The sequence below is a fragment of the Diceros bicornis genome, chromosome 4, assembly GCF_020826845.1.
Source record: "Diceros bicornis minor isolate mBicDic1 chromosome 4, mDicBic1.mat.cur, whole genome shotgun sequence".
NCBI lineage: Eukaryota > Metazoa > Chordata > Mammalia > Perissodactyla > Rhinocerotidae > Diceros > Diceros bicornis.
This window is the reverse complement of record NC_080743.1, coordinates 96975773-96988359: the sequence shown is the minus strand read 5'-3', so window position 1 is coordinate 96988359 and position 12587 is coordinate 96975773. Positions and strand designations below refer to the sequence as shown.

Genomic DNA, 12587 nt, shown 5'->3' with positions numbered 1-12587 from the left:
TCCCCTCTATTACCCCTCCGCTGACAACAATACTCACGGACCTTTTCTGAGAAAGTGGCCTTTCTGAAAGTGGTTTATCTCAGGGCCACCACCCTGAAAACAAAGACAGAAAACCTTCTTCTCTGTCTGCAGTAGTAAAACATAGAAGCAATGGGATAGAGGGGAAAGAGCCCTTGTTGAGGAACCAGCAGATGTGCGTTCTGGTCCTAACCCTGACCTTCACATGCTGTGTGGAGCCTCACCTACGTCACCACAAGGATCAGATGAAACAGCGCCTGCAAAACTCCTGTCCAAGAGAGAAACTGGAGGAGCCACGATCCAAATTCAAACTTTTCTGAGGCCAAAGCTCCCGTTCATGAGCTCTCAGGGAGCACAAAAAGTTGCGCTGAGATTGTCCGTCTGCTTCTGCTCCATCGTTCAGCCAGGCTTTCTTCCTGTTTTCTGTGTTCTTCATTGGCTCCAGAGCTGTGGGTCAGGCTGAATGATGGAGGCCAGAGCTAGAAAGTGTGCACGTGTCTGGCTGTTGGTGAACTCCTCCGTGGAGTTTTAGTGTCTTCTTCCATTCTCTGCTGGTCTCAGTCCAAATGTATGGAAAGTCCAAACTCTTAGCAAGTTGGGAGCAGCACTGGGAGAACAGGGTAAAGAGAAGCAGCACCATCTTGGTCAAGAGCTTTCACAATCCCGTCAAATGGATGGGCTGGTAGTGCCGGTCTCTTTCCACAGCTCCACAAAAATACAGATGTGTTTCCCGACTGCTGGCCTGTCTCCAGCTCCACTACCGAGATGAAATAAGAGCAGATGGCCCATCATCCAGGCCGGTGACTAACGCCCTGTGTCAGGGAGACCATGTGGCACAGACTCCTTTACTTCCCAAAATTTCTCCCCCGACCCAGCTTGATGAGGGCTTAAATTCCACCAAGAGAGATTCCTTCTTTTAGAGTAAAACTTAGGCTCCTGTTAATTCTATTTTCCCCAGAATAACCCTTTGAGTTCCTATCAGGCATTTTTAACACGGTCCACAGAGTTTTAGAATGTTCATTAAGTCTTTCAACAAATATATAGTAGAAACTATGCCTGGAGCCACACTCAGTCTGGAACCCTTCCCGGAAGCCTATACTGGTGAGCAGACATTCTAACAGTACAGATATTGGCGAGAAGAGGTAGATTGGTACTAAAGACAGAGAAGAGAAAGAAGAGGCTGGATGGGGATGGTGGTGCAGTGAAGTGGCAAGGGGCAGAGACAAACCCAATGTGGGCAAGTTTACCCAGTCAAAGGAGCTTTAAAAGTTCTGAATTTCTGTGTTAAGCCCCCACAGATTGACTCCATGCCTCATGCTCTTGTCTTTTCTGCTGATATTTACACCTACTTCTGCAAAATGGGGATGACAATTCCTAAATTGACAGTATTATCTCAAGATTAAAGGGAGGCTGGGCCGGCCCCGTGGCTTAGCGGTGAAGTGTGCGTGCTCCGCTGCTGGCGGCCCGGGTTCGGATCCCGGGCGCGCACCGACGCACCGCTTCTCCGGCCATGCTGAGGCCGCGTCCCACATACAGCAACTAGAAGGATGTGCAACTATGACATACAACTATCTACTGGGGCTTTGGGGGAAAAAAAATAAATAAATAAAAAATTTAAACACAAGCCAGTGGAGGTGGTGAGTGGAGATGGTAAATATCTAAAAAAAAAAAAAAAAGATTAAAGGGAGGCTGTATGTCGAGTGTCTACCACAGATCCTGGCGCAAAGAATGTTATTAGAGGGCAGGAGAGGCAGCAGTTGTTATTATTACTATTATCATAAATATTGGTGGTTAAATAGAAAGAGAAGCCACATCTTAGTCTCCAAAAACCACGTTCTGTTGAGGCCTACATTAGGAATTGCCAGGGTTGAACTCTTCCAGTGGGGCAGTGAGATGAACCTCAGAAAATAGATATCAGAGAATAAACACAATTTCAAGCCTCACCTCCTCGAAGAAGTCTTCCTTCCTTGACAATCTCAACTCATACTGATTTTTCTTCCTCATGACATGTAGGTGTTACTGTCACATATTCATCTACCATGTGCTGTCACTGAATCATCTTATAGTGTGATGGCGCAGGGTTTTTGAAGGTAAACACTGTACCACTGACTCCTGGGCCTCCTGCCACAATGATGGGGATACAGACAATCTCTTAAATAACACTGAGTGTATGCGGTCTGCTCTCTTCCTGCCTGCATCTGGGTAAGAGTTCCACTATCTTCTCCATGTCTGGGTTTTTTAAGTCTGCTAGTCTGTCTACCAGGTTTCAAGACAGTAAAGCAGAAATGACCTACTGAACAGCTTCTCCAGATAGAAAGACACAGAACAGGAGAGAGGGAGAAATATAAATTCTCCCCAAAATACAAACTCTTGCACCATTTTGGGAAAGTACGAGTAGCAGAGCCTACCCTAAAGGCCTCTGAGAAGATCCAGATTATCTTATGAGATCAATTATGGCCTCAGAGCAATTCTGGGGTCGTGCAGAGATTGCAGGCTTACCCACGGGCACTCATGAACATCAATTACTACAATATTTGTCAACCAACAGATCTAACACTACCTCAGTGTCTATCTGAAAATGTGACAAATATTCATGACACTCAAAATATACACTTAATATTTACAGATCGTAACTGAATTACATGTTCCAAAAACATGTAATTCATGTGTATCTAGTAATCTAGTAATTTGGATTTCAACTCCAGCTTTGTCATTTACCAACCGTGTGATATTTGTCTCTTTGAGTTTTGGTTTCCACAAGGTAGTCATAATAGTAAGTCATAATAGTAAGTCATAATAGTAAGAATAGGTAACCTTTATCAAGGACTTAGACTTACCATGTGCCAGGCATTGTGCTCAGCATTATACCTGCATTAATTAATCATCAAAACAATCCTATGAAATGGGCTCAGATAATCAGCCTCCCCTAGCCCCACCATTTGAGATACAGAGAAACTCAGGTTAGAGAGGTTAAGTAATACCCTCAAGAACACAGAGCCAGTAAGGCACACACGTCATCTCATTTAATTCTCCCAATTAAATGGGGAGTTGTCTCTGCAGATGTAGAAACTGAGGCTTAGAAAGTCAACAGGACTTGCTATAGGCAGTAGTGTGGCTGCATTTTGAGAATTGTTCTATTTGACACCAAAGTTCATAATCTTTCCATTACTTCAAGATACCTCAAAGAAACACACACACACACACAGAGGAAGGTATCCTAACTCTGTGGAAATCTCTTATTTATTGGGAAGGTTATGTCTGACACGTACAAGACAGAAACAAATCCCTACCAGGAGCAGGGAACCTTTGCCATCCTCATGAACACAGCCAAGGGCCATTTTGCAAAGCGCAAGTTCCCTCAGACAATTGACCCCTAGCACTTACAGGAGTGACCTAGATGGAAAGTTGGCAAGAATCCCAAATCTGCCATAACTCTGTTCTCCCACACTTGGCCTTCCTGCCCTCAGAAGTCATTCCCACAGGGGTGTGATTGCTTCTTTAGCCCGGCACTCACTACAGCTTTATCCAAGAACAAAAATAACGCCAACATTTAATATCGGCCTACAGCGCTGTGGCTTCAGACTGTCTGGCTTGGGTTCTGCCTCTGATGCTCACTAGCTATGAGTAGGCACGTCTCCCAATGCTGGGTACTGGGGAATATTCTATACAGGGCTGAATGAGACAAAGTCCCTATGTTCACGAAGCTTATATTTTGAAGGAGAAAAACAAGATACAAATTCAAATTAGTTAACAACAAGGGCACCCCAGGAAATGTAACGCAGGTTGGGGAGCAGAGGGTGGGAGATGTTAGCTTAGAGGAGGTGGTCCGGGAAAGCCTCTCTGAGGAGGCGGGCCCTGTGGGAACTGAACACTCAGAACCATGAGTCAGGAAGATTGCTCTGTACTGTACAGAGCCTTGCTCTCACTTAGAGTCAGCTTATGGAAAATTGAGGTCCTGCCCAACATAACCAGCTTCGTGTTTGCCTCGATGCCAACATAGTTCTGTGGGATGGTTTTCCTTTCCCCTCTTCTCTGTCATGTGGCTTGTCTTTGGTGAATTCAGAGATTTAAATAGTTGGCCCTAATACGAGCTGCCATTTTAAAACGTCTTCTTGAGGTTCTTTGAAGCCCAAGGAAGAAAGCAGGTGCCAATAGGCAGAACGCTGTTCGTCCAAGTTCAGACTCCACATAAACCTGGCTTGCCCCAATTCAGCCTCATCAAATTCCAGACTCACTAAGCCTTTACTGACCGCCTGTGATGTGCCAGGCATTTGTTTTAGATTTAGAGTTGTTTATGAGTTCTCCTACACTTACTCCTGTAAGTGTCACGGTAACGTCTCCCAACAGGTTGTGGCTGTCACAAGATTTTTGGCCAGAATGAGGAGCCGAATGCCCAAGGCCACAGAGCTAAGAGATGATAGAAACAGAAGCTGTGCAACCAGGCTTTCTGGTTTTCAGACCAGAGCTCCTTCCACCACATACAACTCAACCACACGGAAAAGTCTAGCTTCGTCTTGTTCCACACAGGACCCGCAAGTCCAACAGTCTGTGCCAATCCAAGTGGGAGAAGGTTCTCTGAGAACAACTGCGGCACGCCCTGGGATGGCAAAATGCCACTCATAGGACCAGGGGAAAGCCTCCTGGGAGTGATTTGTGGTGGAACCAGCATCTGGCCCCTGAAGTGTGATTTTCAACAGGGAAACCAAGGCAAACAGCAGTGTTACGAGCCACTCAGCCATGATGGAAGCACATTTCAAAGACTGTGCTCCAATTAGCAAGTGTCTTTAGCAGATTCTATGTACTGTTGTCAAATCTGGCTTTGAGACTCCTCCCTGCTCTTAAAATAAACTTCCAAGCTAATTTAGTTACACAAGGCAGCCACTGCACAAAACCATCAACAACTCTTCCCCAGAACAGATTCCGCGACGGGAGAATGTAATTGCTCCCTAGCCCATGAGTAATTTCTTTCCTTCCAGATTTTTCACTGAGACTGGAGTCTAAACTCAAAGCAATAATCATCTAAAAAAATGCCTCTGGGGTAATTGCTATCAGACCTGGGGCAGTTGAGTCTTATTGTAAAGAAAGCGTTTTTCACGTTTGTGCCATTTTTTAGTCTGTGATTAGTGGAGGGGGAGGAAGAGGCAACAGAGGATGGGCGGGGGAGAGAATAAATCATTTGACTCTGCATACTCAAAATGTGGAGGAAGAGGAGGCGGAAGAGAGGTCTTGCCTGTCAGCTTCTCACTTGACTCCCATTGGCCAAACAATGTTTGAAAATGTTATTTCCACTCCCTTCCTCTTCTGGTTTTCTTCAAATAGTTTGGGAGTTAAGGACAAACCAGTGACAAGTTGGCAAGCTTAAAACTAAACATCAGCTACCCAAAAAAAAAAAACTAAACATCATTTGCCATCTCTCCCCAGCAGAGATAAACACAAAGATCAACAGAATGCAAGAAAAATCCAAGTGCATTTTCAGGGCCAAGTAGAGCCTAGAGAATTGGAGCTGTGGAGCCTTCCGGGATCACGCAGTCTGACCACTCATTTTCCAACCAGAAAGCTGAAGCCCTGGTCCAAGGTCACACAGCAAGTTGTCCTTAGAACCAGGACCCAAACCCGGGCCTCCTGACTCAGAGCCCAGGGGTCTTTCTTTGGGGTTTGTGGAATCAGCTCTGAGTGTGTTTTACTGTGGGCTCTAAAACTCCGTGTTAAAAAGGGCACCCCCCATATAATGGCCCCCTAGATGAGAGGACTAGGCGGACCATTATAACCAGGTCATTCCCACGCTCCATGCCAGGCAATGGGCCCAGCTGTGGGGAGTCCCCGGAGACTAGCAGTCATTGAGGGGAGGCTAGACTCCGAGTTAGCATCTGTCAGACAGAGTTTGGATAATTAAATCTGCTCACCAGAAGCAGAAGGGGCAGATGAGGACAGCTTAGTCAAGGCTGTCTAAGCAGCCTTGGCAGCCCCAGCCCCTCTACCTGTAGCTGCCTGTGTGACCCCCTCTCCACCCCTTCCACAGGCTGGCTGAGCCCTTCCTCAGTCACGGTAACCATGCTGGTCCCCATCCCTCCAGAGCTGGGCTTCTGCTGTGATCGTGCAGATTCCCATCCTCCCCAGGATGCAGCGCTGCCCTGAGTCCAGTCCTGTGGCCCTGGCTCTGCTGACAGAGCCTAACCTAGGGGGCGGCAGGCTCTCAAGCAGCCCATCAGCGTGGCTGAACACCTATACTTGGAATTATGCCTCACTGGATCCAAATCCTGGCTCTACCACTTTCCAGCTGAGAAAACTCCTGATCTCTAGACCACAGTTTGTCTACCTATAACACAACTTATAGGTTTGTTTTGAGTATTAAATGAGATAATCTGTGTAAAGCACTCAGCGTGGCACCTGCTCAGGGTAAGCACTCAATAAATGGCAGCTCTTTTGATTTCTCAGAGGTCCCCTCTCTTGCCTGGCTCCGCCACCCATCCGTGTCTTTTCCTCTTGATTTCCCATCACTGTTCTGTCAGCTGGTTGAGTGATCTCCAGGGTTTTATGCTTGACACACACACCACCGCCCCCTGCCCCTGCCCCTGCCCCCAAGCCCCACTCCACCATGTGCCTGCTGGAACCTCTCTACAGATACCGCAGTGGCAGCCTGCTAGCTGGGCTTCCTCCTCCCTGAGCCTGCCTCCCCCAAGGGTTGCCTTCCCCTTCTCCTCCAGCCTCCCCAGCAATCCTGCCTCGCTCCAGGCTGCCGTGAATAACCATGAATAACGGGACTGGCAGTCAATAGCTGCTGGGATAGACTCCTGACCATTTACTGGTGCTGGGACAGTCATTCCACAGTGAAGCATAGGCTCAGACAATTTCCATTCCACTGACTGTGGCAAAGCCCAGTCAGGTGAGAACAGCACTTCTCCCTAAAAGCCTTTAGTGAACTATTTTCCAGCAATGGAACCCATTTTAAATTCAGACAGAGAGGAGGAGACTCATAAAGGAGAGAGGACATTTAACTGGGGCGGCAGAGAGCTATTTCATTTCACTTCCCTTTGCCTAAATTTCTTTGTCCCCTCTCCCCCATTCGCTTACTCTAAATCAGTGTTTCTCAAATTGTCTGTGGCAAGGGTCCAGTTGTCTATTTTCCCCTATTGACCGTGAACCAATACTTTTGTAAAACAGTAAAAGTAAATTACTATAAAACTAAAATGCCCATTTGGACATCACAACAGTGTTCAATTGCTATAAAGTTTCTTAAATACTTTCAGTTTCTGTACTTATCTTTTTGCAGGCTAGCAAACATTTCACAGACCCAGACTAGTCCCTGGATCAAACTGAGAAGAGGGCTGCTTCTGGAAGAAACAGAGCCACAGAGGAGTCTGTCCGCCATGGACACTCCCCATCCTGGGTTTTGTCCTGTAACGTGGTCTGCTCAGCAGCAGCCCTGACCCACCCAGAGCATGCAGTGCTGAGGTTCCTGGTGGGGTTTGCCCAGTCTTGGGTGAGTGCTGTTCCCTGAGAGTCAAGCAGCCCCCAGGGGAGGGATATGCCGTGATATTCTCAGCCCAGGTGGAGCGGGCTGCCCCTTACCATTCCATTCCAGCCCTGTTGATCTCCTCCCACCAGCACTCCGTAGGCTCCCCGAGGCTCTGGGGCGTGGGCATGCAGGCGTAGTTCCATTGTCTGTCAGAACCTTCCTTCTTGTTGAAGATGCTCCTCACGGCCACCACCACCTGCCCCTGGGGGCACTGGTAGCTGAAGCCCTGCCGGTTCAGATTCACCCACCCATCGTCGCTATACTCATGGTACTGCTGGTACGGGTACTCGTAGTCACCATACTGGCCCCAGGCCACGGTGACCAGTGGCAGAAGCACCCACAGAAGAGCGAGGTCCATGCTGCCTGGGCTTCTGGCAGAAAACGTCACACTAGGTCTGCTGGGCTGCCCGTTTTATACAGCTGCTGCTGACATGTGGCTTCCAGATGTGGGTGAGCAGGCTCCAACTGTAGCATGTCATCATTTAAGCAAAACTTCTCGGTGCGGAGTTCCTGGCCATAAGTACAACCAGCTTGTTTTAAGGTGGAATTCTAGGAAAATGTAAGGAACATGCAAATGGAAGAAACTCCCCAGAGAAAGAACAGTTTTGCAGATGGATTATAAAAGCAAATGGCTTCACACTCCTTAGAGACGTTCACCCAACAAAAGCAGCATATTTGTGCCTCATCTCTCAGTACCTCATCTCTCTCTGCCCCCCACCAGCAAACCCCTATATTTGTTCTCCAAACTCGCCTTCTGGGACCACACAAATATCCAGAGAGTGGTTTCAAAACACCAAAATAATAGGATGAAGGGACAAAGTCACTTAGATTTCTGCAAGGTTAGATGCCTGGTTTTTTTTAAGTTCTCAGCCCAGCATCTTTTAACCCTGGGTATAAGCAGGGTGGACCAGTTTGCAAGGCTACTCTGAGAATTAAGTCACATATGGAAGTATCATGGACTTAGAAGTTGGGCCTTATCTCTACCTTAAGCATCGTTCTAAGCTGCTGAAATTGGACGCCGTTACACCTGGAAACTGTGCTCTGCTCTCAAACATGTAATGAGTTTAATCTGAATAAAGCCACTTTTTATCCTTTGACGTTTTTTTCTTTACGTGGAGTTTTCTTTTTATTGAGGTATAATTTACATATAATAAAATTCAACTTTTTTAATGTTTACCATACATTTAACCAGCACCATAATCAAGATATGGAACAGTTCCATCAACCCCCAAAATCCCCTTATGCCCTTCCGTAGTGAAATCTTCCCCCATACCCCACCCCTCGTAACCCCGATCTACTTTCTGTCACTATAGTTTTGCCTTTTCTAGAATGTCAAATAAATGGAATTATACAATATGTAGTCTTTTGTGTCTGACTTTTTTCATTTAGAATAACGCTTTCGAGATTCATCCTTGTTGTGTGTGTCAGTAGTTCATACTTTTTGCTGTTGAGTAGTATTCTATGGTAAGGATGTATTACAGATTGTTTATACATTTACCAGTTGAAAGATGTTTGGGTTGTGTCCAGTTTTTGGTAATTATGAATAAAGCTGCTATAAACGTCCATGTACAGGTTTTTATGTGAACAAATTTTTATTTCATTTAGGCAGATACCTAGGAGTGGGATTGCTGGATCACAGGGTAAGTGTATGTTTAACTTTATAAGAAATTATGTGATTTCTAAAGTGGCTGAACCATTGTGCATCCCTACCAGAAAACTGCTATTTCTTTTTTTATTTTAGCCATTTTAATAGGTTAATAGGTCTCCAGCAGTATTTCATTGAGGTTTGTATTTGTATTTCCCTAATGACTAATGATTTTGAGTATCTTTTCATGTGTTTATCAGCCAACCATATGTCTTCTTTGGTGATTTGGCTGTTCAAATTGTCGAGCTCTTTGGGCATCTCCTAAGTGCATAGTATTTCCCGTTTCTCAACAGGATTGTCCTTAAGGAAGTTTCTTAAAATTGTGATCATAGGCCAACTATCTCTTAAGCCCCTGTGAAGCTTGTTAAAACTCAGACTGCTGGGCTCCACTCCAGACCCACTAGATCATAACCTCACAGGGGGTGCCCAGTGCCTGCAACTAAAAAAAGTTTTCCAGGTAATTTTTATTCACACCAAAGTTTAAGAACCACTTTCCTAAAGGAATGTGGAGCTGGGGGAAAAAATCGCACTGTAAATCTCACCCCTCGCTCAACCTACAGCACATTTACCAGATGGCATTCAGGCTAGATTAAACATCGAGGGAAACTTGAAGGAGAAAGAAAGTCACACATGAAAAGAAGCAAACATGTATGTGTGTGTGCACGTGTGTGTGTGCGTTGGTCATGCAGTTCGCTCTGATGATCATGGTTACTAAAGGGAGGGGAATTGGCTCTGGGCTGAACAGGTATATGAGTCTCAGTTTTGTTTTTAGTACCATCTTCTCCCATCACTTCTATCCCTAAGTAACTTCCTGTTGCTGGCAACTGGATTCTTCCAAGCTTAGGGCGACCACTTTACTTTATAATATGCTGGAGCCATCATTCTCAACCCTGTCAGCACTCAAGAATTACCTGGGGAGCTTTTGAAAAACACCAGTGTGTGAGCCTCACGCCAGACCCATCGGCTCAGAAGTTTTTGAGCAGAGCCCAGACAACAGTCTCCTGTAAAACCTTCCTGGATGATTCTCACGTGCAGCCAAGGTTGAGAACCACCACTATAGAGGTTTTAAAATTTATCATCCTGCTGTTCATGGGTTACATCCTACATTCTGGGTGTGACTTATGAGTAATCTTAAACCTTAAAGAGCTCCAAGAGACAATGCAAATCATTGTGAGCACTTATCTTTATTGTATAATCATTTTCTAACAACTTTCAGGCCCTGCCTGGTCTCCACTTTCTGCAGCCCTCTCTTATCTTACAGTTTAGACTATAAGCCCATGGCTGGACTCCCTGTAACGTGCCAAAGTAAACATCCTTGTAGTTTAGGCCAGTTTGGGTGTAGATTCCCGTGACTTAGAGCAGAAAGCATCCTAACTCATGCAATGCCTCAAGATTCCAGAAACTCCTGAGGCCTTTGAGTGAGTTGCTGGAGGCCTCATAGAGAACGGTTCCCCGAGCAGACATTCAGAACGAAGGTTTAATGCATTCGTAGTTAACCACGCATTTTCAACTTGGCTATCCCGTTATCTTTCTCACAACCTTATAACATGTATTAGTGAGGCATTGTTGGGATTCGTTTTTCACGGATGAGGAATCTGTGGTCAGGGAGTTTTTTGGCTCAAATTCTGAGAGCTGGAAGGTTACGACCTCCAGGTCTTCTGATTCCTATTCTGCCGTTCCTTTCATCATCTCATCAAAACTGTAGTCACTAATTACATATAAATCAACATTTAGAAGTAATTGCCAAACAACATATGTATAAAGTTATCTACATTAACACACACACATAACTAATTTGCACTACAGATTTCTGCTGTTATTGGTAAAATACGCTCAATAGGCCCTTGGGACCTTCAAGAATTAAGTATTAGATCAGTAGTTTTCAAAGTGTGGTTCTAGGGCCCACAACATCAGCATCACTTGGAAACTTGTTAGAAATGCTCATTCTCAGGCTCCCCACAGACCCACTGACTCAGACATTCTGGGAAGGGGCCCAGCAATCTGTGTTTTAACAAGCCCTCCGAGTGTTCTGATGAGAACCACTACATAGAAGATAGCTTAGAAAATGCTACCCAAATTCCAGAAGTCACTTGCTAAAGAGTAATATAGTGATACTTAAGCCTATCTGATCCCAACTCATTCATTTTTATTCCAGAGCCCAGACTGTAATCACTGGGCTGTCTCACCTCCTAGTAGTAACGGACTTGAGATGTTTTGGAGAGACTCTGCCAATGAGCATTTCAAAGCCTGGATGATTCATCTTTTTTTCCTTCTCTTCCTCTTTCTCCTCTTCCTCCTTTTTCTAACAGCTTTACTGAGATACCAGTCACATACCATACAATTCACCATTTAAGGTATATAATTCAATGGCTTTTAGCATATTCACACAGAGTTGTACCACCATCACCACAATCAATTTAGAATATTTTTATCAACCAATAAGAAATCCTATACCCATTAGCCCTAGGTAACCACTAATCTGCTTTCTGTCTCGATGGATTTGTATAATCTGGCCATTTTATATGAATGGGATCACGCAATACGTGGCCTTTTGTGACTAGTCTTTCACTTAGCATAAATGTCTTCAAGGTTCATCCATGTTGTAGCAGGTGTCAGTACTTCATTTATTTTTATTGCCAAATAATATTCCACTGTATGGATATACCACATGCTATTTATCCATTCATAAGTTGATGGACATTTGAGTTGTTTCCACCTTTTGGCTATTATGAACAATGTTGCTATGAACATTCATGTACAAGTTTTTGTGTAGCCATATGTTTTCATTTCCCTTGGATATGTACTTACAAGGGGAGTTTCTGGGCTATACGGTAAGTCTATGTTTAACTTTTTGAGGAACTATCAGACTGCTTTCCAAAGCAGCTGTACCATTGTACATTCCCACCAGCAGTATATGAGTGTTCCAATTCTGTACATTCTCACCAATCCTTGTTGGTAGGCCTGGGTTCTTTGGAAAGCTGTGGAAAGCCACAGCCACTCTGCTGAGTGGAGCCTGAATCCACTCCTATCTGGCAGCTTCCTCAAAGTTATAACCTCTTTTTGAGAAATTCTGAATACACTGCTTTGGCCTGATCTCCATGGGGAGCCCACAGAATGGCCCTAAAATCAACTCAACCCTCTGAGTGAGTTACTTTCACACTTTCAGGATTGGGGCAGATCCTGTTTAATGTCGGCAGGAAAAACAGTGTATACTCTTGGTACCACTCTAGAGCAGACCTGAACCCACTGGAGTATTCTGGGTATGACCTGTTGGCTCCATGGACAAGCTATTGGAAGGGCAGAGGGTATGGCTCATCCTAGTGCCTGGATGAAGATGGTAACCCCAGATGAACAGATGCTTAGCCTGAAATATTAACTAGAAATTATTGGAGGATTACATTTTTGCAT

General features: G+C 45.1%; 1 protein-coding gene across 1 annotated transcript in view; it reads right to left on the bottom strand.

Annotated features, from left to right (window-relative positions):
* DPT (dermatopontin) overlaps nt 1-7910 on the bottom strand; it is a 34920-nt gene extending 27010 nt beyond the window's left edge. Inside the window, exon 1 of the mRNA XM_058540121.1 lies at nt 7588-7910. Within this exon, the coding sequence (XP_058396104.1) occupies nt 7588-7892 (305 nt within the window). The 5' untranslated portion in view covers nt 7893-7910. The remainder of the gene's footprint in view (nt 1-7587) is intronic.
* Nucleotides 7911-12587: the final 4677 nt, after the last annotated feature.